Genomic DNA, 21703 nt, shown 5'->3' on the forward strand with positions numbered 1-21703 from the left:
GACCTAATGGTGTTCTATCTTTTTGCTTTAGATCCCTTGTCCCGGTTCCTTTGTTGCAAAAGAATTGTTATAAAGTTGCAGATTAAGCATCAGGATACATGGTGCAAGATATGGCGCAGATCACTTCTTTTGGACCTCCGTCCTTTGCCTTTTCAGCATACACTGATTATTGATGGCAATAAGAGGCCGCAGTCCACAGTATGCCAAGCATAGATACTTGGCACAATTTGAGGATAGGGGTATGTGGACACAATTGTACTTTACTTATTTTGAGTTAAATATGTAACATCCATAGCAGTATACAGAAAAAAATACACTATAATATTTATATAGGCCTAATACTATGGTGCTTATCTATAACATACAGTATATGCTCCAAGTGTAGCAAAAATGTTAAAAGTAGCAAGTTAAACAAATGAGTATACTTTAGTAGCTTACAAGTCAAAAAGTGTTGTTTCAAATGTGTTCTACAACAAATACTATTTTGAATCTAACACCAGGCACCTGTTGTAAGCTTTGCACATTAATAGTCCTGGGTATTCCAAAAAGTCTGAAGAAACACACTCAAGTATTCACCAATGGGATACACAGTTTAGGCAGCAGTCAAATCAAATATAACTTATTATACCCGGCGTTGCCCGGGCATGGTTGTGCAATTAGCATTACTTTAACTTTACCCTTCATTTGTTTTAAGCTTAACTGCTCCTCATGCCCATGGTGTCAGCAGCATACACCTGTCTGTGGTGGGCTCCCCGATCTAAGCACATTTTTTTTTCTTAAAACCCATGTCCTCTACCCCCTTTAACTCTGCCATATCTTGCATCCCTGACCCACTTAGTAGTGGCTGGACACTTTTTTGGGCCCCCAAGACCCCGTCGGTGTCAGGATTGTGGGTGTTAGTGCCTGTGGACCCAATCAATTTCCTCTAACCCCTCTGTGCTATGCAATTTTGCCATACATTGCTTCCCTGACCCACTTTGTGTAGTGACCAGACCCCTTTTGGGCCCCGGGACTCCTATGGGGGTGTTAAGGTTGTCTTACCTCCACAGTATTTTTTACCAGATTGTAAGTCATATGTGTATCAAGTTTGGTGTAAATTGCTCCAGGCATTCCAGAGTTATTCTGGATAGCTTGCTTCCCTGACCCACTTTGACCCCTCTTTGGGCCCCCGGAACCCCTAAGGGGGTGGTAGGGGTGTCTTACCACCACAGTATTTTTTTCCAGATTTATGCTGGATATCTTGCTTCTCTGACCCACTTTGTGCAGTGGCCGGACCCCTTTTTGTGCCCGGACACTATCTTGGAGGGAGACAAAGTACCAACCAATCAGCTTCTTTAATTTTACAGGCTGTTCTGGAAAAACAACAGTTAGAAGTTCAATGGTTGGTGCTTTATCTCTCTCCACTCTATCTCTGCCCAAGATGTCATAAATCTTCTCCAGGACGTTCTAGATTGACCCAATATTCTGCCATATTGACAAAAAGATTTCCATTAGATATTATAGGTTAAAACGATTGGTTAATGTGTTGCAGCATCAGTTACAGATGTGAGCATATAACTGTTTAGTTTCACTAAATTCAAACTAATAAACCATTCTGTCGTTTTGCAGAAATGATGCTCGCAGCCTACAGCACGTACTGTAAGCGCCCTATCTTACATACAGTTTTATTCCACTCTTACTTGAAGGCTTAATATATTCAGTAAGTGGATCGTATTGTTTTTTTTTCTAACAGCAGGTGTCCACATACTTAGCTGATTAAAACTGGATACAGAGAGCCTGTTCTTACCATCTCCCTCCACTTCACTCTTCCAACTGCAGCACTCTGCTGGTTCTGAGCTCATCTGTGTGCTCTGGGAACAACCATCAACAGTAATCACCTGCAAGGCAGAACAACTACAAATAAGCCCAGATACGGAGCACCTTATCTATGTTGAAGAACAGTCTATATCTCCTGCTGGAAACAGGTCAGACACCTGCAGGCAATGTCCCTTTGGGTAGTCCGAGACAGGATGATGTTACCAAGCCTATTCTGCAAGGCGAAGATTAGAATATGTTGTTTTATTCCTCCAAAGATTGCCTAACATGCTATAAATGTTCAAGCAAAATGATCTGACATTTCATAAGCATGTGGTATTAGGTTTCCTATAAATGTTTCTCGGAAATCTTGTTGTGATTGTGCGTATATACAGACCTGTACTGTAGATCTAGCAAGGTCAAATGATCTTTTAAATGTTGGGAGTTTCTGCAGCCATTGTGGCATATGCAGCATGATTCCTCCATAGGTAATGGTAATGTTAAGCACCAACTATGTCTAAGATTTGCAATACCATGGCTAAACCCACTGCCCAAATCCATGCACTATATAAAGTGTGGGAACTGCAATTTATACTGAATGATTTCAAATGCCTCTAGGGAGATTTTAGTGAGCTATCCTGTATTTTTAAAGGGGCAATCATTTAAAAGGTAAACCCACGTTTATTTGACTATACATTGAGAGTGCTGCAAGTTATGAATAGAATTGCAAACGTTTGTGTACAGTATATGGATTAAAACAAATGTACTAAAAAATTCCATCTTTGTATCTCCTATGTGTACTGAAATACACATAGGAGAAGCCCGGAGAGGAGTGAAAGGGGGGCGGGAAGAGGCTACGTTGTGGGGGCAAGCGAGGCTGATGTCACTAAGCCCAGCCCCCATGACCGACAGCAGCATCAATTTGCAGGTCCGTGGATGGTGGGCGGGGCTAAAATGATGCTTATTGCGTAATTTTAGCCCCGCCCCCTCCTCGCAAATTTCGGAGCTTTAAATCGCGGGGAAGGGGGGGAGCCGGGGCTGTAGGGAAAATGCGGGAGACTTGCCCACCTTACCGGGGGGCCGGGAGGGTAGGCAAGTCTGTTGTATTATTGCTCAACTCAGAAGGTGATCGTCAAAATGCATGTACAAATTAGTCAGAAAGAAAAGATTTGTGCTGGCCTGTGAGCTCGGTGTATGGCTGAGATGAGCCACAGGTGTATAGTACCATTAAGATCATTTCACAAATGGCCCCAATAACAGAACCACTGCAGTATCCAACATTAAGAAGTCTTACGGGCACTTGAAGCTGGGTCAGATTGGATTTCTCTTTGAAAGATCTTCTGAAAGTGTTAATTAGTTTTTCTTTGGCACATTCAACATGGCAGATCTCAGAACGTTTTGCTAACCCTAAAAACAAAAGCAAGACAAAATAGTATAAATAAATATTAGTACACTACATAATGGACCTTATTCTGGACCATGCGCACCGTTGCGAATTCACAATGGTGCGCAATGTTTTCTAAGTGCGCATGTGCGGGATGTGAGAGGTCACAGCGAACAGTTTGCCGGGCACTCGCTCCCACCAGTGTGGGTGGGGTGAGTAGTCATGCCTATGGAAATGCCCAGCGTTTCATGGGTGTTCCCATGAAAAAATGTGTGCTCCCATGGTAATGACCTAATGACGTGGGTGCTGGGGGTGGGCAGCTCACATCACCGGATGTCAGCTGCCCGTCCTGTCCTCGGTCAGGACACAAGCAAGCCTAAGACACCAGAGAGTGTCTTAGATTTGCATGTGCGTACCACATCATTCGGTGGTTAGCGACCATCGAAAAATGTGGGTGTCTCCCCATAGGCTGCGAATAGATGTTCATGCAAAACATTAATTTGCAGCAGGGGGTGGCGACATGTGTAAAACAGGATTTTACCATTACAATATATCAGTGTATCAGTGTAGTGTAGTTAGCAACAGTAAGACCATTGTAGTCTTGTATAACCACTGCTTCATATAGTTCCTGCTGGCTGATGGCAATGGCAAATTAGCTAGCGAAAGTCCAAAATGCATTTAAAACATCTTAGTATGTGCAAACGCATTGAAAAAGCATTCTATCCAAGAAATAAAATATTGTAAAGGTGGTGTCTCTGTTTATTACTGCTCTCAAATCTAGACAGTTAAGTGGCATACACACGCTGAGATGTGTGCTAAGCATTTATGCTAAGCTATTTAGGGTAGGCAATTTCCCAGTGTCTACATCACCCATAGAGAGCTGATACTCACATGCAGTAATGTGTGCTACGCAATTTTGGTAAGCTAAGGCAGGGTAGTGATTTAGGATGACGTAGATCGCGATCGCTCATTCTGTTCACCAGGGCCGGTGCAAGGCACCGCAGCGCCCCAGGCGAGTCGGGGTGGGGGCGCCCCGGTGCGAGGGGGGGGGTACCTGTCCTGCTGCGGCGCTGTGTATTTAAATCTGGCGGCGGAGGCAGCGGGGGTCCCTGCAGTCCATTAGAAATCACGAGCGCTATCCGCCGGGCTATGCGGAAGCGCTTCTAGTGTGAAAACACTGGCAGCACGCTGATTGGCTGAGATCAGCGTGCGCCGTGCTGCCAGAGTTTTCACACTAGAAGCGCTTCCGCATAGCCCGGCGGATAGCGCTCGTGATTTCTAATGGACTGCAGGGACCCCCGCTGCCTCCGCCGCCAGATTTAAATACACAGCGCCGTAAGACAGGTACCCGGGCGGCACAAAATGCCGCCCTCCAGTGGCCGGCGCCCTAGGCAAATGCCTAGATTTGCCTAGTGGTGGCGCCGGCCCTGGTGTTCACACACTGCAATTTGTAGTCACTTGCTAAGCAATTTGACTAGATTTTGACTGCGTGCACTGACTTAACTAGTGGGCAATAGCGACGTGCGGGACCGCACATCCCCATCGCTTGGGGGCATACACACGGAGCATTCTGTGCTTAGAAAAGAGCAGAAAATCTCTCCATGTGTATGCCCCTTTAGATTTGTGTTCCTGCTAAAAGATAAGAAATAGACATTGTTGTAGAATGAGCCATTTTGCCTAAAATAGATAGACAGTGAATATTGGGTATTATAGCATCCAATTACAAAGAAGAAATACAGTAATATAGAAAGTTTTTTGAGTGGTTCCCGCACAGGATTTACCGCCTTGACCTCAAAGATAATTTAGGTCGAGATAAGTGGCGGATACAATTCTGAAATTATCCAAATCCCAATTAAATTAAATAACCTGAATAGTAAGTCAGTGTTGTATTTCAAGAGGGTTGGAGGTGCTCCCCTGAGTCAGAAATAGCATATATCACACATGTAGAAAAAGTACACAGTATGCCATTTGTTTAAAGTGTGCCCCCAAAAAAGAGTCTTCTTTTTCTACATGTGTGATATAAAGAAGAAATAATGCATATTTAGAACTTTAGACAACATAATGACCGTTTAGTCTTATTCTCTTACCATCATCCTTGTTTTTAAATCTGGCTTGATTATGAGGACTCTGTTGCAGATTCGAATCATATGTAGATTGAACTTTATTTTGTATGTCCTTATTGGCGATAATGGACAATGCATTGCTTTCATTACCCAGCACTTTGCCTCCAATGGTACTTACACATTGACAGTTTGTACAGTGATTTGGGTGAGTGCAAAGCTGTCGGTTCTTAGCACCAATAAAAACACCAGCTTCCCCGTCTTCTGAAAAGCCATAATTCACAAAACCTCCTGTAGGCTCACCAGTAGGGCAATCAAGAGCTTTTCCAGCATTAAGATTCGTTGGCAGCTGGTCAGAGGCATTTTCCTCTGTGGATACATTCTGTAATTCATTTAGATTGATCACTGGGAGCTTTAACTCATCTTGTAGTTTATCAACATTACTGTCCTGTGTTTTCTCCTTGTGGCCACAGGCATTGCCATCCACTTGTAAGATGCAAACAGTATCTTTGGTTTTCTCGTCTTCAGAAGATACTTCACCACTATTAACAACTTCCAAAGCGGAGAAGTCCAACACTGGCTCATCAGTGTAAGCTGTCCCATCTGGACTTGAAGGAACAAGAAGAAAATTGCCGTATCGTGAAGGTGACCTGCCCTCAGATAACACTACTGAAGTTGCCTTATCCCTTTCTGTCTCCAGCTCCTCTGCTTTAGGTGTGCCTATTTGCTGAGGTGGATTGTGGGTCTCTGAAGGCCACTGGCTCCTTGCCAATGTCCTGAGAAGCGAGGGTGGCATACTGTGATAATTATGCTGTCTGTTGTTCTCTGTATATGTGACATTGCTCCAACTATGTGGCATCGTCTTACAGGTTAGATTTTTATGGTCTTTTAGTTGAGCCTTTTTCTCTTGTAGAGAGTCCACAGCTGAAATAATTTTTAATGTGTCCACTGTTAATGCAGAAAGGTCCTGTAGGTGCCCTATCTGGCTGACCAAAGAAATCATGGAGTCCTTGATGCAGAACACGGTTTCATTCATTTCCTTAAGCTGCAATGACATGTCTTCAGTTCTATGTACAACAGGACATAAAAAAATATTAAAGAAAAGAGGAAGACTAGGGTCCCAATACAATAGCCTCCAAATTACTGGTGCCTGCACAATTCTATTGATATAGCCAATAGATTTAAAGTGAAAATGTATTAAAGGCAAAAAAACTTGGTTTTGCCTTAAAATTAACTGCTGCTTTACATCTAGTGGCTAAATATCAGGGGACCAGCAATTATATTTGGTCCTATAATTGTATTATTATTTTAGACAATGACAGTAAGATATAAGTAAACGTGTCCATACACTAGTACGATTTGGGCCGATTTCACCAGATCCTGGCGGATCAAGACAAGAAATCAGCCCAAATCGCATATGTTTGATGTCCCCCTTCGGTCCGATGCGCAGTCCTGCGCGCATCGGACCTGCTGCCCATCTGACCTCCGACTGGGCCCCCCTCCTGGTGGTGGGGAGCGGGGTCGCATTCAATACATTGCATGTGAAAAGAGCACATGCGATGTATGGCATGTGATACTGCCGCCCCGAGAAGGACCTGGGCGGCTCAGTGGGGCCGGAAGGCACATACACTGCTGAGATACATCGCAGTAGTGTATGGGCACCTTTAGTCTTATGAAGTTCACTTTAAGAATATACCATATATTGATCTTAATATGTAAGACAGAAAAATCCCAAAAGCATTACCGTAGAGTTGTAATTTGAATCCTCGCACTGTCACTAGAATGGAAACGTTCATTTTTCTCATGAAAATATGTTCTCACACATTTCTCCTCAAAGTCATGAAGTTTTCTCAGATCATCATCGCTGAGAAAAAGTTCTAAATAAATCCAAATAGTTGAAATAGTTATTTCAGAATATACAGTTTTTATTTTCATATATCGATCAAGTTTTTTTTTTTTGTTCTAATAAATAAATATACACCACACACGTCCAGAGAACTACAGTGTAGCCAGCTTTCATTGTTCAATATTTGTAAAGCAACAACAGAATGACAAACAGGAGCAAATTGTTTTAGTACTGTGATTTTACTCGCCCCCTCCCTCCCCACACTTCCCCTATAACATGTCACAAGTTATGCCATAAGTATATCAGGGTTGCCTACCCTCCCGCATATAACGGGAGTCTCCTGCTTTTGATTCTTTCTCCCGGTCACCAGGGAATATATCAGATCCTCCCACTTTTTTTAGCCAGCCTGGACTGCCCATGCACGAGTCACGCAGTGCGGGGGGCTCTATAAGTGTGGCATCATGACTGACATCGCGGCTGTCCTATTAAGTGGCGGCCGGCCGACATGGGGTTCTATGGGACATGGCCACAATGGCAGCGCAGCAAGAAGTGGCTTTGTGAGCGAGAGCAGCAGAGGGAGCGGAACCAGGGTAGCAGCAGAGGGAGATGCATGAGCAGTAGACAGAGCCGGCCCTAGCCTAAATGACGCCCTAGGCAAGATTTTGGCTGGTGCCCCCTAGCACCGCCACTAGTTCCGCCTCTGACCCTGCTCCCCTTTCCCAGCACCATCAACCCTCATCATAGCAGTCATCATTTTGGTGCTCCTACCCGCAATATTTTAAATAGAAACAGTGCACACATTCGGTGCTCAGCCCAAACAGGGGTGTGTTCTTGCTGGGAAGGGGCATGGCCACACAATAGTACCTCCAATTCAAATTATGCCACACAGTAATGCAACTTTATTCACATTATATCTTGCAATCGTGTCCCTTATTCACGTTACATCACACAGTAGTACCACTTTACCTTATGTACATTACTCCTCACATTATTCACATTACACCCTTAGAAAAAAATCCTGAGAAAATATTGTATTTTAAGCACCTCCATGGCCACACTGCAACCCAGCACAAAGCAGTGTGTGATGGGCAGAGGAGAAGATCTGCAGCTGCAGCTGCTGCTGTCAATTAAGGGGAGGGGGCCCAGGGGCCCCACTGGGCCCTTCCATCAGACTTTGGCCTGGGTAATTTGTACCCCCTACCCCTTTCTCTCTTTACCCCTGATAATACCACACAGTAATGCCCCTTACACATGACACACATTATTAATGTCCTTATAACCATAATGCCCCTTACACATTATGCCAACCTTTATTAAGGCCCTTCATACACATAATGACCCACATAATGCCCCTTACACATATGTTGCACATCATTAATGCCCTTCATACACATAATGACACACATAATGTCCCTTACACATATGTTGCACATTATTAATGCCCTTATACACATGACACACATAATGCCCAATACACATATGTTGCACATTATTAATGCACACATAATGCCTGTTACACATATGTCGCACATTATTAATGCATTCATAAATGACACACATAATGCCCCTTACACATATGCCGAACACTATTGCACAAGCAACCCACCTGCAGACAGCACTCACACAGCCGCTAACACTGTGACCTCTGCCTCTGCTTGGATACAGATGTTTCCTCATACATCTAGACTCAATAAGCCATGCAGCTCCTGGCCAGTTCTGCTAACATTGGGTGCCTTTTTTGCTGAAAATTCATCTTATTTGCATTGTTATGACCAGCACACACAAGGAGCTTCCAATGATTAATATGATATGCGGCATGCCTATATTCTGTGTGAGACTGTGGCTGTACCTGCATACGGAATGCTATGTTACAGTGATTTCCATGAATACACTATTTCATATGCAGATTCAGACTCACTCACACACAGAATATAGGCATGCTGCATATCATTTTAATCAGCAGAAGCTGCTGATGCCCCTAGGCATTCCAAATGCCCTAGGCAATTGCCTAGTTTGCCTATGCCTAGGGCCGGCTCTGGCAGTAGAGGCCAGTGCAGCTAGTGGTTGGCTGCTTCAGTGCTTGCCCTCTGCTTCTCTCCCTCCACTCTCAGAACTTTTCTTTACTAGGGGTCCTCAGGCTCCGTCTCCCCCTCCCTCCAGGCAGCAGTGCAGCTTCATAAAAAATTGTTCCTCTCCCCCTCCCCACTGCTTTATAACATTTTTATTTAGGAACAATAATGAGGGTGCAGGAGGCGAGGAACAATTATTTTTATAAAGCTCGTGCTGCAGCAGCGTGGAGGGGGAAAGAAGAAGGATTTTGAATTCAGACAAATTTAGTGGCTGCCTTTGCCAAATGTAGTTTGTGTAGCTCTGTCCATGGTGTTTACATCACGAACGCCGTCCCCGCCCCCTATTTGCTGTAACTGGCTCTCCCGGAAAGGGCAGCTGAGAAGTCAGCAACTATGAAGTATATTAGTCTGTGTTGATATCCAAAAATGAATCAAATCTGTTCAACTTCCCTTCTAGTGCCATGGAGAAGAGAAACTGATGTTACTTGGATATGAGTTGCCATACACTTTCACCTTATCTGCCGCTTATGCCATACATGCTGTCTTAATACAAATGAAGAATATTTTGACTCAAAATGTCATGCACGTAATTATGAACTTTAGCCACATGGTGGCACTAGCGTTCTATCTAACAAACCAAATAAAAAAAAAATACATTTCTGGAAGTAGAAGTGTTTAATATTTTTAAACAGTAGAATTCCCAGGGGTACATTAAAAGTGATTCTCTGAATGTCCACATTGTACAATAATGTCAGCAAGGAGCTGAGTTTAATTAGGCAGTTTAAAAGGATGAAAAGAACGCTGAACTGTGGGTTGTAAGTGTGTTAATCACAGGAAAATACTATTCTTATACATCTTTGAACAGACAAATCAAGTCATAAAGCCTTGTAGAATACAGATGGTGATTGAATACAATTAATTTACATTTTAAAATCCACTGTTTAAAGAATTGTTTCTTGTCCATTAACCCACCAGTGACATCATAAGCAATGCAAAATACAATACAAAATAGAACAGAGCCGCGCAAATAGAAATCTTCAGCAGGGATTCATTCTAAAAAAGAAACTTTGGCAATGTTCTACAGCAACATCCTGGTTTGAATATTTATGAATGCAGACTATATTCATTCAATTTGTTTTCATCCTGTGTATAGACACAGTCCAGTATTTTTACTGGTCACAAATGCAACATGCTCCGAGTGAGTTCTGTTGGGGAGGAGTGACTGTGTAACATAGGTATAATGCTTAGGACAGATAGATACATTATTCAAAAGGTCAGTTTTTAAATCTGCTGGAAGAGAGTCTTATATGACAGTATGCCAAATGCCTCATTCATATCATTTGCTGCAGCCTGTCTAGAAAAGGTATGCAGTCAGGCGCGCATGCAGGGGGGGTTACGAGTACCTAGAACCCCCCCGACTGCCGTGTTCAATATCTGAGCTGAGCGGAACACGACAGTGTCAGTGTTTCTGTGGCTCGGCTCCCCTCTGCAGCTGCAGTGTCTGTGAGGTTGAGAGACAGCTGATGGCAGGCAGGGGGAGCAGCTCCTCTCAGGCTGATTTCACGTGTTTTACAGCCTGAGAGGAGAGAAGCTGTGTACAGCATACCTCCCAACTTCTGTGCTGATGAAATAGGGACACTCGCGCAAGCGTCCGAAAAGGGGGCGGGGCGTATGCAAATGAGGGTTTGGCTTATGCTAATTAGCGGTGACCTCATTTTCATACGAGAATGGACGCTCTCTATTCTATTAGATTGGGGGGTCTCCCAACTGCCACCCCTGCAGTGGGACAATGCCTGCCGCGGGTGGGACAGTGGGACAGGACCCGAAAATCGGGAATGTCCCGCTGTAATCGTGACAGTTGGGAGGTATGTTACAGTGACACAAGCTGAGGTGGTGTGGGTAATTATTATAATTCTATAAGGGAGCTGGCACATATTTGGGTCCGCACACTGAAGGGGGGGGGAGTTGTGTTTTGTGCCTGTGATGTCTGTATATTGCAGCGCATGCAAGGGTGGATGAATTTGCATGACATGTCTGCCTTGGGGGGCTGTACTGTCTATTCATTGTGGGCTGTGCTGACTATCTATGGGGGGCTGTTCTGTCTATGAGTGGCCATGCTGACTATAGAATCTGAGTCGTATATATATGGGAAGGCTGTGCTGACTATGCTGTGGCCATGTTTTCTATGAGGGGGGCTATGCGGACTATGGGGGGGGGCTGTGCTGGTTAACAGTGGTGGGGCTGGGCTTTCTATGGGGGGCTGTGCTGTCTTTCTATGGGGGGGTTGCACTGATTATGGGTGGCTATGCTGACTATGGGGGCTGTGCTATCTAACTATGGTGGGGCTGTGCTAACTATGTAGGGCTGTGCTTTCTTTGGGGGCTATGCTGTCTATCTATGGGGGCTGTGATGGCTATCTATGGAGGGGGGGGGGCAGTTTGTATTGGTTCTGTAACCACTTATTTGGAAACCCCCTTTCAAAATCCTGCATTTGCCACTGGCAGTTGATATGTCACCATTTAACAGCAGATGGTCAACAGAGGGGATGATGTTGTAATTACAATGTCAACATTATTAATGTTGACACCTGCAAATTTTCAAATTGTCACAATGTCGACATTTTCCATGAGAGTTAAGCTGGGTACACATTATGGGGCAGATGTATTAGGCCTTAACAAGAGATAAATGCAAGGGCGATAAAGAGAGATAAACGTCCAGCCAATCACCTGCTAACTGCCATGTTACAGGCTGTGTTTGAAAAAAGTCAGTAAGGAGCTGATTGGCTGTATGTTTATCTCTCCTTATCACACTTGCATTTATCTCTTGTTAAGGCTTAATACATCTGCCCCAATATGACTTGCAAATGAATTCCTTTCAACTCCAGGACAAACAATATAGTGCATACACACTGTGAAGTCTTGCAAAATAAACTGTCAGTGGATTCATCCAGGAGAATGCAGTCATTAACAATACATACAACTCTTTCTGCATGTCCAAGAGATTAGTAGAAACGACAGTCAACCAGCGGGAGCGTGCATCGGCATCATGATAGAGATGCAGGCTTGTGGTCCAGGAAATGCTGTATCACAAATCCATCCCATGGGGCAATCAGTTATGATGGCTTAAGCTTTGCTCAGTAGGCAGGAACAGTACAGGAAGTATACTAGCAGGATTGACCATTAGGGTTAGGAACAGAATGACAAAATAACGTTGAATGTCGATATTCTAGTAATGATGACCCTATGTTCAATTTCAACATTATATCCATGTGTTATGATCTCTGAGGGAGTACATGTGGAGTCTAGGCAGTGCAGGCTTGGGTAGTCGAAGTCAAGGAGAGATATGGATACTGGTGATGGTGATTCTGGACATTATCACCTGTGCTCCCATAAGTAAGACTCACAGAGAACACCAGCAGGTCTTCTAGCCTAGAATAGACACTTTTCCCGTAGGGCACGACATTCCTACAGGTACTGGGATGCCACCAGGACTTGCACCACTGGTTACCCTCAAGTGACCTGCGTTATCTGTCTGTAGGAAAGGGAAGGGCAGACGAGGACAATAGAGAGGATCACGAAGAGGTATGGAGCAATATCAGTTGTCAGAAGAGATAAGGCAAGGTATGGCAATATGTGTAGAATGAAGCTAGGATTACAGCAAGGTTAGAGCAGCGAATGATTACACAGAACACAATGGAGCATGTATTAGCAGGGGCGAAACAGGGTAAACTATGTAAACAACAACAAGACAAAGAATAAACCAGGAGTAACCTGATAGCAGGCAGGAATACGTGCAATGCAGGACAGGATCTCAGCAGAAACTATAGTGCACGGACACCCAGGACCGGGGGTTCATCCAGGCATGAAAGAACTATCACCAGCAAAGATCTGTACACTGGAAGGGGTTTAAACAAATGACTGGTCGATAGCTGCTTGAGGATCTTGATGATAAAATGATGTGCAGCTATAGGATCCCGACAGTCATTAGCCCGATGTCAGGATCCCGACTGCCCGGACTCATATATATATATAAATAAATAAAAAGTTCAAAGTTCAGTCTAATGTACATGTGAATATGGTGGATAAAATAGCTGTACCTTTTTCCTAAAGTTTTGTGCAGCACTGGAGCTGCCAGTGTGGGACTGGGTGCAGGGTGTACCCATTATAGAAATGCCACTGACTAGGGTATTTATTTTTTTTCCCAAAAGAATGGAAATAGAAACCTTAACTGCAAGTGCTAACGTGTAAATCAATAAATACAATTTTCAAATATTTATTTTACCATTTCATAATATATTTGAATTGATTTCTTATCTGTGATTAAGAATGTGATGTCAAAAATATTATACTCACTCAATCCGACGTCCCCTTCATCCTGGTCACCCTCGCTGGGAGAGTTATGATGGCACAGGTGCTTTATCAGCAGATACACATGGCTCAGCAAGATTAGTGGAGGAGGTAACCAAGGTTTGTCATGGTACATGATGATGTATCGGTAACGGTTATACTGCCAGACTTTGTGAGTGATAGTTCTCATTTTCCTATATATAAAACTGAATTGAAAGAAAGTGAATAAATATCTAAACAAAAACCATATTATTATACCGGTAAATAAAAAAATAAAAAAAACATTATTCTCAGAATTAAAAATTGTTCTGTAATGAAATTTTCTGCACTAGTAAACTTTTCACATGTGTTGTGTATTTACCTATACCAGCAGTTCTCAAACTGAAGGTCCTAAGCCCAAAATAGGTCATGACTCGTGACCAACTGAGCATGGGGCTGACCACTATCAGGCTGATGACTTCTCTGATCGCTTAGTAAATGATCCAAGGAGTTTAATAAAAAATGTGTCTGTTACTTCAGGCTCCTCGCAGCACTGGCTTGGAGATCTGAGGAGTAATCAAGCAGCTGTGCCCTCACAGCCTCTGTTGCCGCCACTGCACCAGCAAGCTGCCCTCCTGGATTACTCATCTACATGCAGATATTAATAGCGGGCATGCGGCTGGTAGCAGGGGAGCACCTGTGTCCCCCCTTCTGAGTTGTAGTAAACTTGCAGATGAAACAGGCAGCCATCAATCTAAGACAGGTGGTATTGCTCTGCATCTCTGTACTTCTATAATAGTTGGTACTGTTCCGCATCCCAGCACTTCTTTGTAGCTGGTACTGATCCACATTCCAGCAATTTTGTAATAACTGGTTCCGCACCGCATTCCAGCAATTCTATACTAGCTGGCACTGCACCGCATACCAGTAATCCTGTAATAGCTGGTACTGCTCTGCATCCCAGCAATCCTGTAATAGCTTGTACTCTTTATCTCATCAATCTTCTAATTACCATTCATTTTACATGTACTGTAGCGTAAGGTTACGCATGACAAATAGATTGTGTTATTAAATGTAATGTATAGAACAACTTATTACAGATGTCACTGAGATATGTAGGACTCTGAATCCCTTGGAAATGTTGGTGCTCGACTCTGACGCATTCCAGTTACTAAAAATCGCAAGATCTGTCCACAAAATGGATATTACCGATACCTACTTAAAAAAAGCAATCAGCAAGTTGACCATGATGATGTACTGAACAAAGAGGTAGACAGCCTGTAGGAATGGCGTGATGAATGAGCCAGGAGGACAGTCTGGATTTTGCTCACAGTCTGGAAATAATGAGGATAATAAATGACAGCACATGATCAGTATTTAAAATATTGTATTGCAGACATGATAAATTATATTAAAATGTATGTAGTCAAGAATAGTGATGGAATTCATCAACACGTCAAAGTGACCTGTCCAACCACCCAAAGTGGAATCCACTGACCTGTCCTTGCTCGTGCCCCAGGCCTCACCCCCCCCCCCCCCCCCTCCATACCACTAAAAGCTCCTTTGCTCGTCCGCTGATATTGCTTACCATTCCTTAAGGTAGATGCTAAGTGCCTAATTCAGACCCGCTCGCAGTGTACACCCGCTGCCTAGGGTAACCGCTGCACGATGAACTCTTCTCACATCCCCTTGGTTATGGTATTTTAGATCTACAATGTCTAGGTCTACAGTCATATGGTCGACAGGGTCCAAAGGTTGACAGTGAAAGGGTCAACAGGGTCAAAAGGTCAACACGGAAACGGTCGGCATGGAAAAGGTCGCCATGAGTGTTTCATGTTTTTTTGTATCATGGGCTCGGTGTCTCGCTGCGCTTGGCACACCATTATATTCTCCACGCCGTAGTGGATGGTAGGGCATGATATGCCGCCTATCGGCACATGTCAAAAGTTTGTTTAAAAAATGCATGTTGACCTTTTTCATGTCGACCTTTGACCATGTTGACCTTTTGGCTGTTGACCTTTTGACCCTGTCTACCCAGGGGAACACCCCCCAGCATTTTCATGGGGATGCCCATAAAACGCTGGTTGTTCCCCCACTCCCACCTACCCCTCTGGAGTGAACAGCTCGGTGAGTGTGAAACTCGCCAAAGCTGTTCACTCCTGGGGTCTGTACATGCGCAGACCTCCCAACTTCAAAATGGGGCCAAATTCGACCCCTTCCGCATGGGTCTGAATTAGTCCCTTAGTGTATTATATGTCAGTCACTGCTCTCTGTATTATAATCTGTATTACAGAGGTGTCCACATGCATCTAGCCCCCTTGGGGTTTAAATAGACCTGTGTTTCCAAGTCACATGGCCATCATGACGCAGGAAGGATTGATGTGTGTGGGTACATCTGTATATGGCAGCCACCGCAATGCTCTGTGTCATTTGGTGGACACTGTGATGCTCTCTATCATATAGTGGTCACTGATACTCTCTATTACACAGTATGTTGGTCACACACATTTTATTGCTATAGCGCTACTATTAATTGGTGGAGGTATGCACTAGCTAGAAATTCCAGGCAGATAGACACACACCAATGGAACATGCCCCCATCCTCATGAAGACCATACCCACAACCCACTGGTCACACCCTGGCATCACTAGCCACACCTCCTGCCAAGGCATTCCATAGACCCTTCATTAATTTAACCTCGAAGCCCGTATGGACCTTGATCTGGTTTATTGTTTAGATCCCAAGTTATAATGTGACCTGTAATGCCTTTGTTTTTCAGGAGATGTATACTGTATCTATGCATATTAAATTAGCCACTAGGTTCCTTGGTGCCCTACAATAACACAGGATAACATGACAGTAAGGGGGTGATTCAGGTTGATATGCTTCTAAGTTATACAGTCCAGGGACAGATGTTTTGGGTAGGTGCATGCATATTGGCGAATATACCAGTGGCGTGCGGTGGGGTGAGGCACAGCCTTTCCTGTAATACTAACATATATGCTGGAGTTTTGACTTTATAAAGTATGTCAAAAATACAAAGAATATATATAAAAAATCTTATTTCTATTATTCTAATAATTTTTATAGTCAAAACTCTGGAGTGAAAAGTCTATGGCTTGCTACCTTTTCTGCACATCTCTTATTAAAACTCAGCGAATCTGCAGCTGTATATACTTCTGCACTTGTGTATAATGCGGGCATGTACCCCATGGCTCATAAATTGGGTGCAAATCTGGCTCTGGTACTTGCCAGGGACTCCTCAGCCATTTACCCCACCGCACGTCCCTGGAATATACATATGTTCAGAACCGAAATGCAAACACCTTTGGCGACTGTCCCAGCGGGTAGTGGCTGGACAAGGGCAGTCGCGTGGGGGCGCCCAGCATTTCCTGGGCATGGGATATTTCAGTGTACACATTCATTCGCATGCCTGTGCAGGCATTCCGACGGCAAAGGGGGGCGGGCGTTCGCTCCCCCGGCGGGCATCGTTTTCCCGCTCGCTAAGCAGCGAAAGAATACTGCTTAGCATGCAGGTCTGAATCAGGCCTTCAAGCTTACTCAGTTTTCTTTCTCTCCATAGAGGAGCAAGCTACAAAATAACAAGGTTCCCCTCATTACCAAATCTCCCCTATAGTTTTGGTTCAACCAATAGGTGCCAATAGGACAAGCAGCATTAGTATCATAATGTAATTTATTTGCTAAACGTCTGATCACTTGCTATAAGATAAACTCAAATTTGAAAATTATATATGGTGAGAAAAATATTTGAGTTACATTTTTTCTGAAAATGAACATGATCTAACAATCCTTATGGCTACAGTAGTAAGTATTAATTCAAAGCATCAGTATAATCCCTTACCATCTATTTCACCAGCATAGACTTCACCATACATCATCCAATATGGCTCAAAAACAATATCACGAGCCAGGGTCCAAGAGGGTTCTTCAGATGGTGAAAGGATTGCTTTTCGTGCCACGCCAAAGGACAGCAACACAATAGCCATAATAACCACAATACTAAACATGTTTGCTGTCTAAATATAATATAAAAAAAAAAGATTTTAGTACATTAAGAAAAGGTATTTTTTATAAAATTGAAGCCTTAATGCAATATTTCTTGGAAACAATGGCAGTTAAATACCATTATTGTACTTACACTTTATTTTTTAGGCACCACAAAGTTTCTGTATTGTCTATACACAGTAATAGTAATATCAATGGTACAATAATGGCAACTTGACATTTCTTTCTAAAAATACAGAGCACTAAACTGACAAATTAGGTAGGGAACTGGCTACATGTGAGGGCTGTGGAAATCACAGCACAGATGCATTCCCTTATATTTCTGCCCGTGATGCGAACATGCTATATCGTTCCATAGAAGAATCGTGCCCACTATTACCACTAGACAATGAGTGTAGAGAATGAAACTAGACGGAGATGGCAAGAGGTGCTTAGCGAGGGTATCCGAAACATTATTTTACTCTGGAGATTAATAGTACACAATAGGGAAAATTGTGCTTCAGGAAAGCTGCACTATACCATGACTGCAATAATGTCACACAGCCTCTGCTGTAAGGAAGCAAGGGGACAGATCTGTATGTTTACAGGTACAGTAGGTGGAGGTGAGTAAGGTAAAGGGAAGGGTCAGTTCAGCACTCAATAAGCCTGTACCTGTGGAGGGGAGTGCCAATTGGAGGAAGAAACGGGAGGGAGTGTGGTCAGAAATGAGGCTGGAGATTTAGGAGTGGGCAGAATGATTGAGTGCTTTGTAAGTGAGGGACTAGAGTATAAACTGGATTTTGAGGAAAATGGAGATGCAGTTAAGCAGGTTGTATAGGGGGGAAGCGAACAAAGAGCAGTTAGATATGAAAATGACACGGGCAGGAGCATTCATGATGCCTTGAAGTGGGGAAAGACAAGTATATGGGAGGACAGAGAGTAGGAGGATACAGGTGGGATGCTCTAATCCGAAAATGCGGTAAAAACCCCATTATCGGGATTTTATTGCATTTTCGTATGCTCTAAAGCCCCTTGTGTGGGGGCAGCACTGCGGAGGGAATCAACAGCTTTTGCTGGCGATACCCTATAGAAGCTTATGGGATTCTCTCATCAGTGCTGTGTGAGGAACACACCCACCGCGTCACATCGCAGAGAATAGCTCTTATCACAACAGCTGTGCTGTGCATTACTAATCAGTAATCAGATACAGAATGTTAGAGCATATGTGAGTAGTAATAATGCGGTAGCCGGGGAGAGGGGCAGTGGATGATAGAGCATCCCGCTCACAGTAGTTGTAAATAATAGGAAGGAGCCTAGGATAACACCCAATCAGTGGATTTAGGGAACAGCCATGAGGGAGATGCCATCAACAGAAAGAGGAAAAAGAGTAGACAATAGGGGTTTTCAGACCTGATTGCATTGCTGCATATTCACAGGCCGGGTGATAATGGAACATGCGTACGGCTCATAGCACACATGTGCAAGGCCATCCTGTGATAAAATCCTGCTACTTTTTAATGGGTATGGGTCATTAGGTTGACCCATAATAAGTCAAAATGCATTGGGTCGACCACTGAAGATCAACATGGCTTAGCACATTGACGAGTGACGGGAAGCCGGCATTTGGAGGTGATAACTGGACATTTTCTAGGAGTGTCAGGGAAAACGTAGTCCTGCCCAAGCATTTTAAGGGAGGGTGTTTGACGTCAGTTCCGGGCTCGATTAGCCTGGGCTATGCACAGACTGCTCACAGTGGAAAACTCATTCCATGGTGAGGGAGTGGAGTATGGATATGCAGCTAATCGCAGGGCTGGGATAGTTTTGCAACCTTGCACAGGATGGGAATTTACTCTGGCTTGGTGGTGATTACAGGGCTCTACATACTGTATAAGCAGAAAACCAATCAGATCTGAATAACCTCCAATGTTACCCTAGATGGGAAGATGATGATGATGATGATGATGATGAGAGGTGTTTTGGACAATTTTAATTTGAGAAAACATTAGGACATTTAAGATGAAATGCCAAAGTTACAGAAAGGGACCTGAGCAAGGACTGTGGGATATATTTAAGTATCATCAGCTCACATGTAGTATTGGAGACCAAATGTGGGTGCTAAGGGAGGAAAAAGGCAAGGCAGGATGAATCATTGAGTAACAATGACAGGTAGACATAAAGGTGTTGAAGGCCACACATACATGAAGTGCAGATGACTGACTATTGGCTTTGGCAGTGAGAAGGATGGTTTCAGTAGAGTGTCCTTCTATATAGTGGCACCATGCAGCCTGGAGAGGAGGGTGGCAGGGTGTCCATGGCATATGCTCAGCTACAAGGCTGCTCCCAACCTTCTTCTTTCTGTGCAGCATCATAACCACACACATTATTTGGGAGAGAGGCTGTGGGTGCTGGCACAGGACGAGGAAGTGCACTGCCATGGCCCTGGCTCCAAATGAAGTGTCCACAGCCCAAGCAAGGTCAGAAAACAAGTATATGAAAAATGGGATATGCAGTAATATGTTAACATTCAGAATGTTGACACTAGAATGCCATGAACAGAAAGTCGACATGGTCTGAATGTTGACATTCACTATGTTAACTGCCTGATTTTAACGTTATAGATAGATCAAGGTTAATGTGAAATTAGGTTTATGATTTAGGTTTACATTAAAAGTGAATGTAAAATTGCATTATTGACATGCTAATTATCGTAATTAGGTCAATATTTACATTAGGGATGTTGACATTTGACACGCTGCCATTCTCAATGTCGACTTAATATGCACACCATCTAATCTTATGGCTGACCACTATTTTCAATTATGTTCAATTTAATCAGTGCAACAAGCTATATTTAATTAGTTTATATTGAATGAAAATGTATTTAGATGAGTCCAGCGATGGCTACAGCGCCGACCATGAGAAAGCCATCAGATTCTTAAGCCCACCCCGACTCCCATTGGCTAGTTCCATCGGGGCTACAGCTGCCATTGGATAAGTCCATACACATATGCTGGTTACTACTATAGCAGAAAACCACTGTTATAAAACAACATCTAAAAAATAAGAGCCACATTGGAAAAAAAACAAGGCTATAAAATACGCAATCACTAAAGGTGCCCACACACTAGAAAGATCTGCGATCTTAAGATGAGCGCATAAATTAGCATTGAAATTTTTTGTCTGTCCTGGACAAAAGATTTCAGGCAAGCGCACATCTTTACCAAAGATTTTTCTTAAGATCCCATATGCGTTTCTATGGACCTTTTGTTAAATCTTCTGATCTTTCGTGCACCATGTAAGATCAGAAGATTTAGCAAACGATCCATGGAAGCGCACATCGGACCGAAATCGGACAATTTTCGACCGATTATTGGTAAACATCGAACGATATATGGGCCGATTGATCGGATATCGGCCAAATCGGCAAAAATTTGTTCTAGTGTGTGGACACCTTAAAGGTGCCCATACACTACCTGCGATGTCTCGCAGCAGTGTACGGACTCGCAACAGCCTGCGAACCTTCCCGGCGGCAGGGACGTATGTGATCCATTGTGATGGATCGCATGCGTCCCTGCTTCCCGCCCGCCTTGCTGCCAGGAGCAACAGGTGGTCAGACGGCCTGCCGGTCCGACCACCTGGTCGGGTCCGATGCCCACGGGACCACGCATCGGACCCGACGGCATGTCAGGGAGGGACGATTTGGTACGATTTAACGGGCCGATTGGTCGCAATCGGCCAAAATCGGACCAAATCGCCTGTGTATAGGGGGGGGGGGGGGGCTTAAGACTTTTGCTGTACTATAAATGAAAACAGAACCATTTCTGTATCCTGAAAGGAGTAGAGAAACGGCTAATACATGTCTGGTTTGTTCTTTAGGATTGGATCTAATTAAAAGAAGAAACTAAATTGCGTTTAATTCTGAAGTGTTAAAGATAGGTATTTCGTAGCTTGAGTTTATGTCAACAGATATGTTTGGTAAAAGTAGTAAATGCTAAAGTAAATTAATTTACTAGTGATAAACTCATTGCGTAGGACAAATCGTGTTCCAGCAATCAGTTCCCAACAGCCATTTTTCAAACACATAACAGGAGTGGAATAAATGGCAGTTAGGAGCTGATTGGCGTAAGCACTATTTATCATACGCAACAAGCTTTATCATTCACACTCATTTATCACTTGTTGATAAATGAGCCCCATAGTCTTTCCATGTCTAGATAGT

General features: G+C 43.6%; 1 protein-coding gene across 2 annotated transcripts in view; it reads right to left on the reverse strand.

Moving 5' to 3' along the window:
- Nucleotides 1–21703, reverse strand: part of TRPM6 (transient receptor potential cation channel subfamily M member 6) — a 155303-nt gene that overhangs the window by 44661 nt on the left and 88939 nt on the right. For both annotated transcript variants that reach the window (XM_083186111.1, XM_083186112.1), the window contains exons 22-28: nt 17342–17516; nt 14698–14812; nt 13506–13705; nt 6983–7115; nt 5266–6305; nt 3089–3201; nt 1787–1877 (exon numbers count right to left, since the gene is read on the reverse strand). In XM_083186111.1, the coding sequence (XP_083042237.1) occupies nt 1787–1877; nt 3089–3201; nt 5266–6305; nt 6983–7115; nt 13506–13705; nt 14698–14812; nt 17342–17516 (1867 nt within the window). The remainder of the gene's footprint in view (nt 1–1786; nt 1878–3088; nt 3202–5265; nt 6306–6982; nt 7116–13505; nt 13706–14697; nt 14813–17341; nt 17517–21703) is intronic.

The sequence above is a fragment of the Crinia signifera genome, chromosome 1, assembly GCF_055691185.1.
Source record: "Crinia signifera chromosome 1, ASM5569118v1, whole genome shotgun sequence".
Lineage (NCBI taxonomy): Eukaryota > Metazoa > Chordata > Amphibia > Anura > Myobatrachidae > Crinia > Crinia signifera.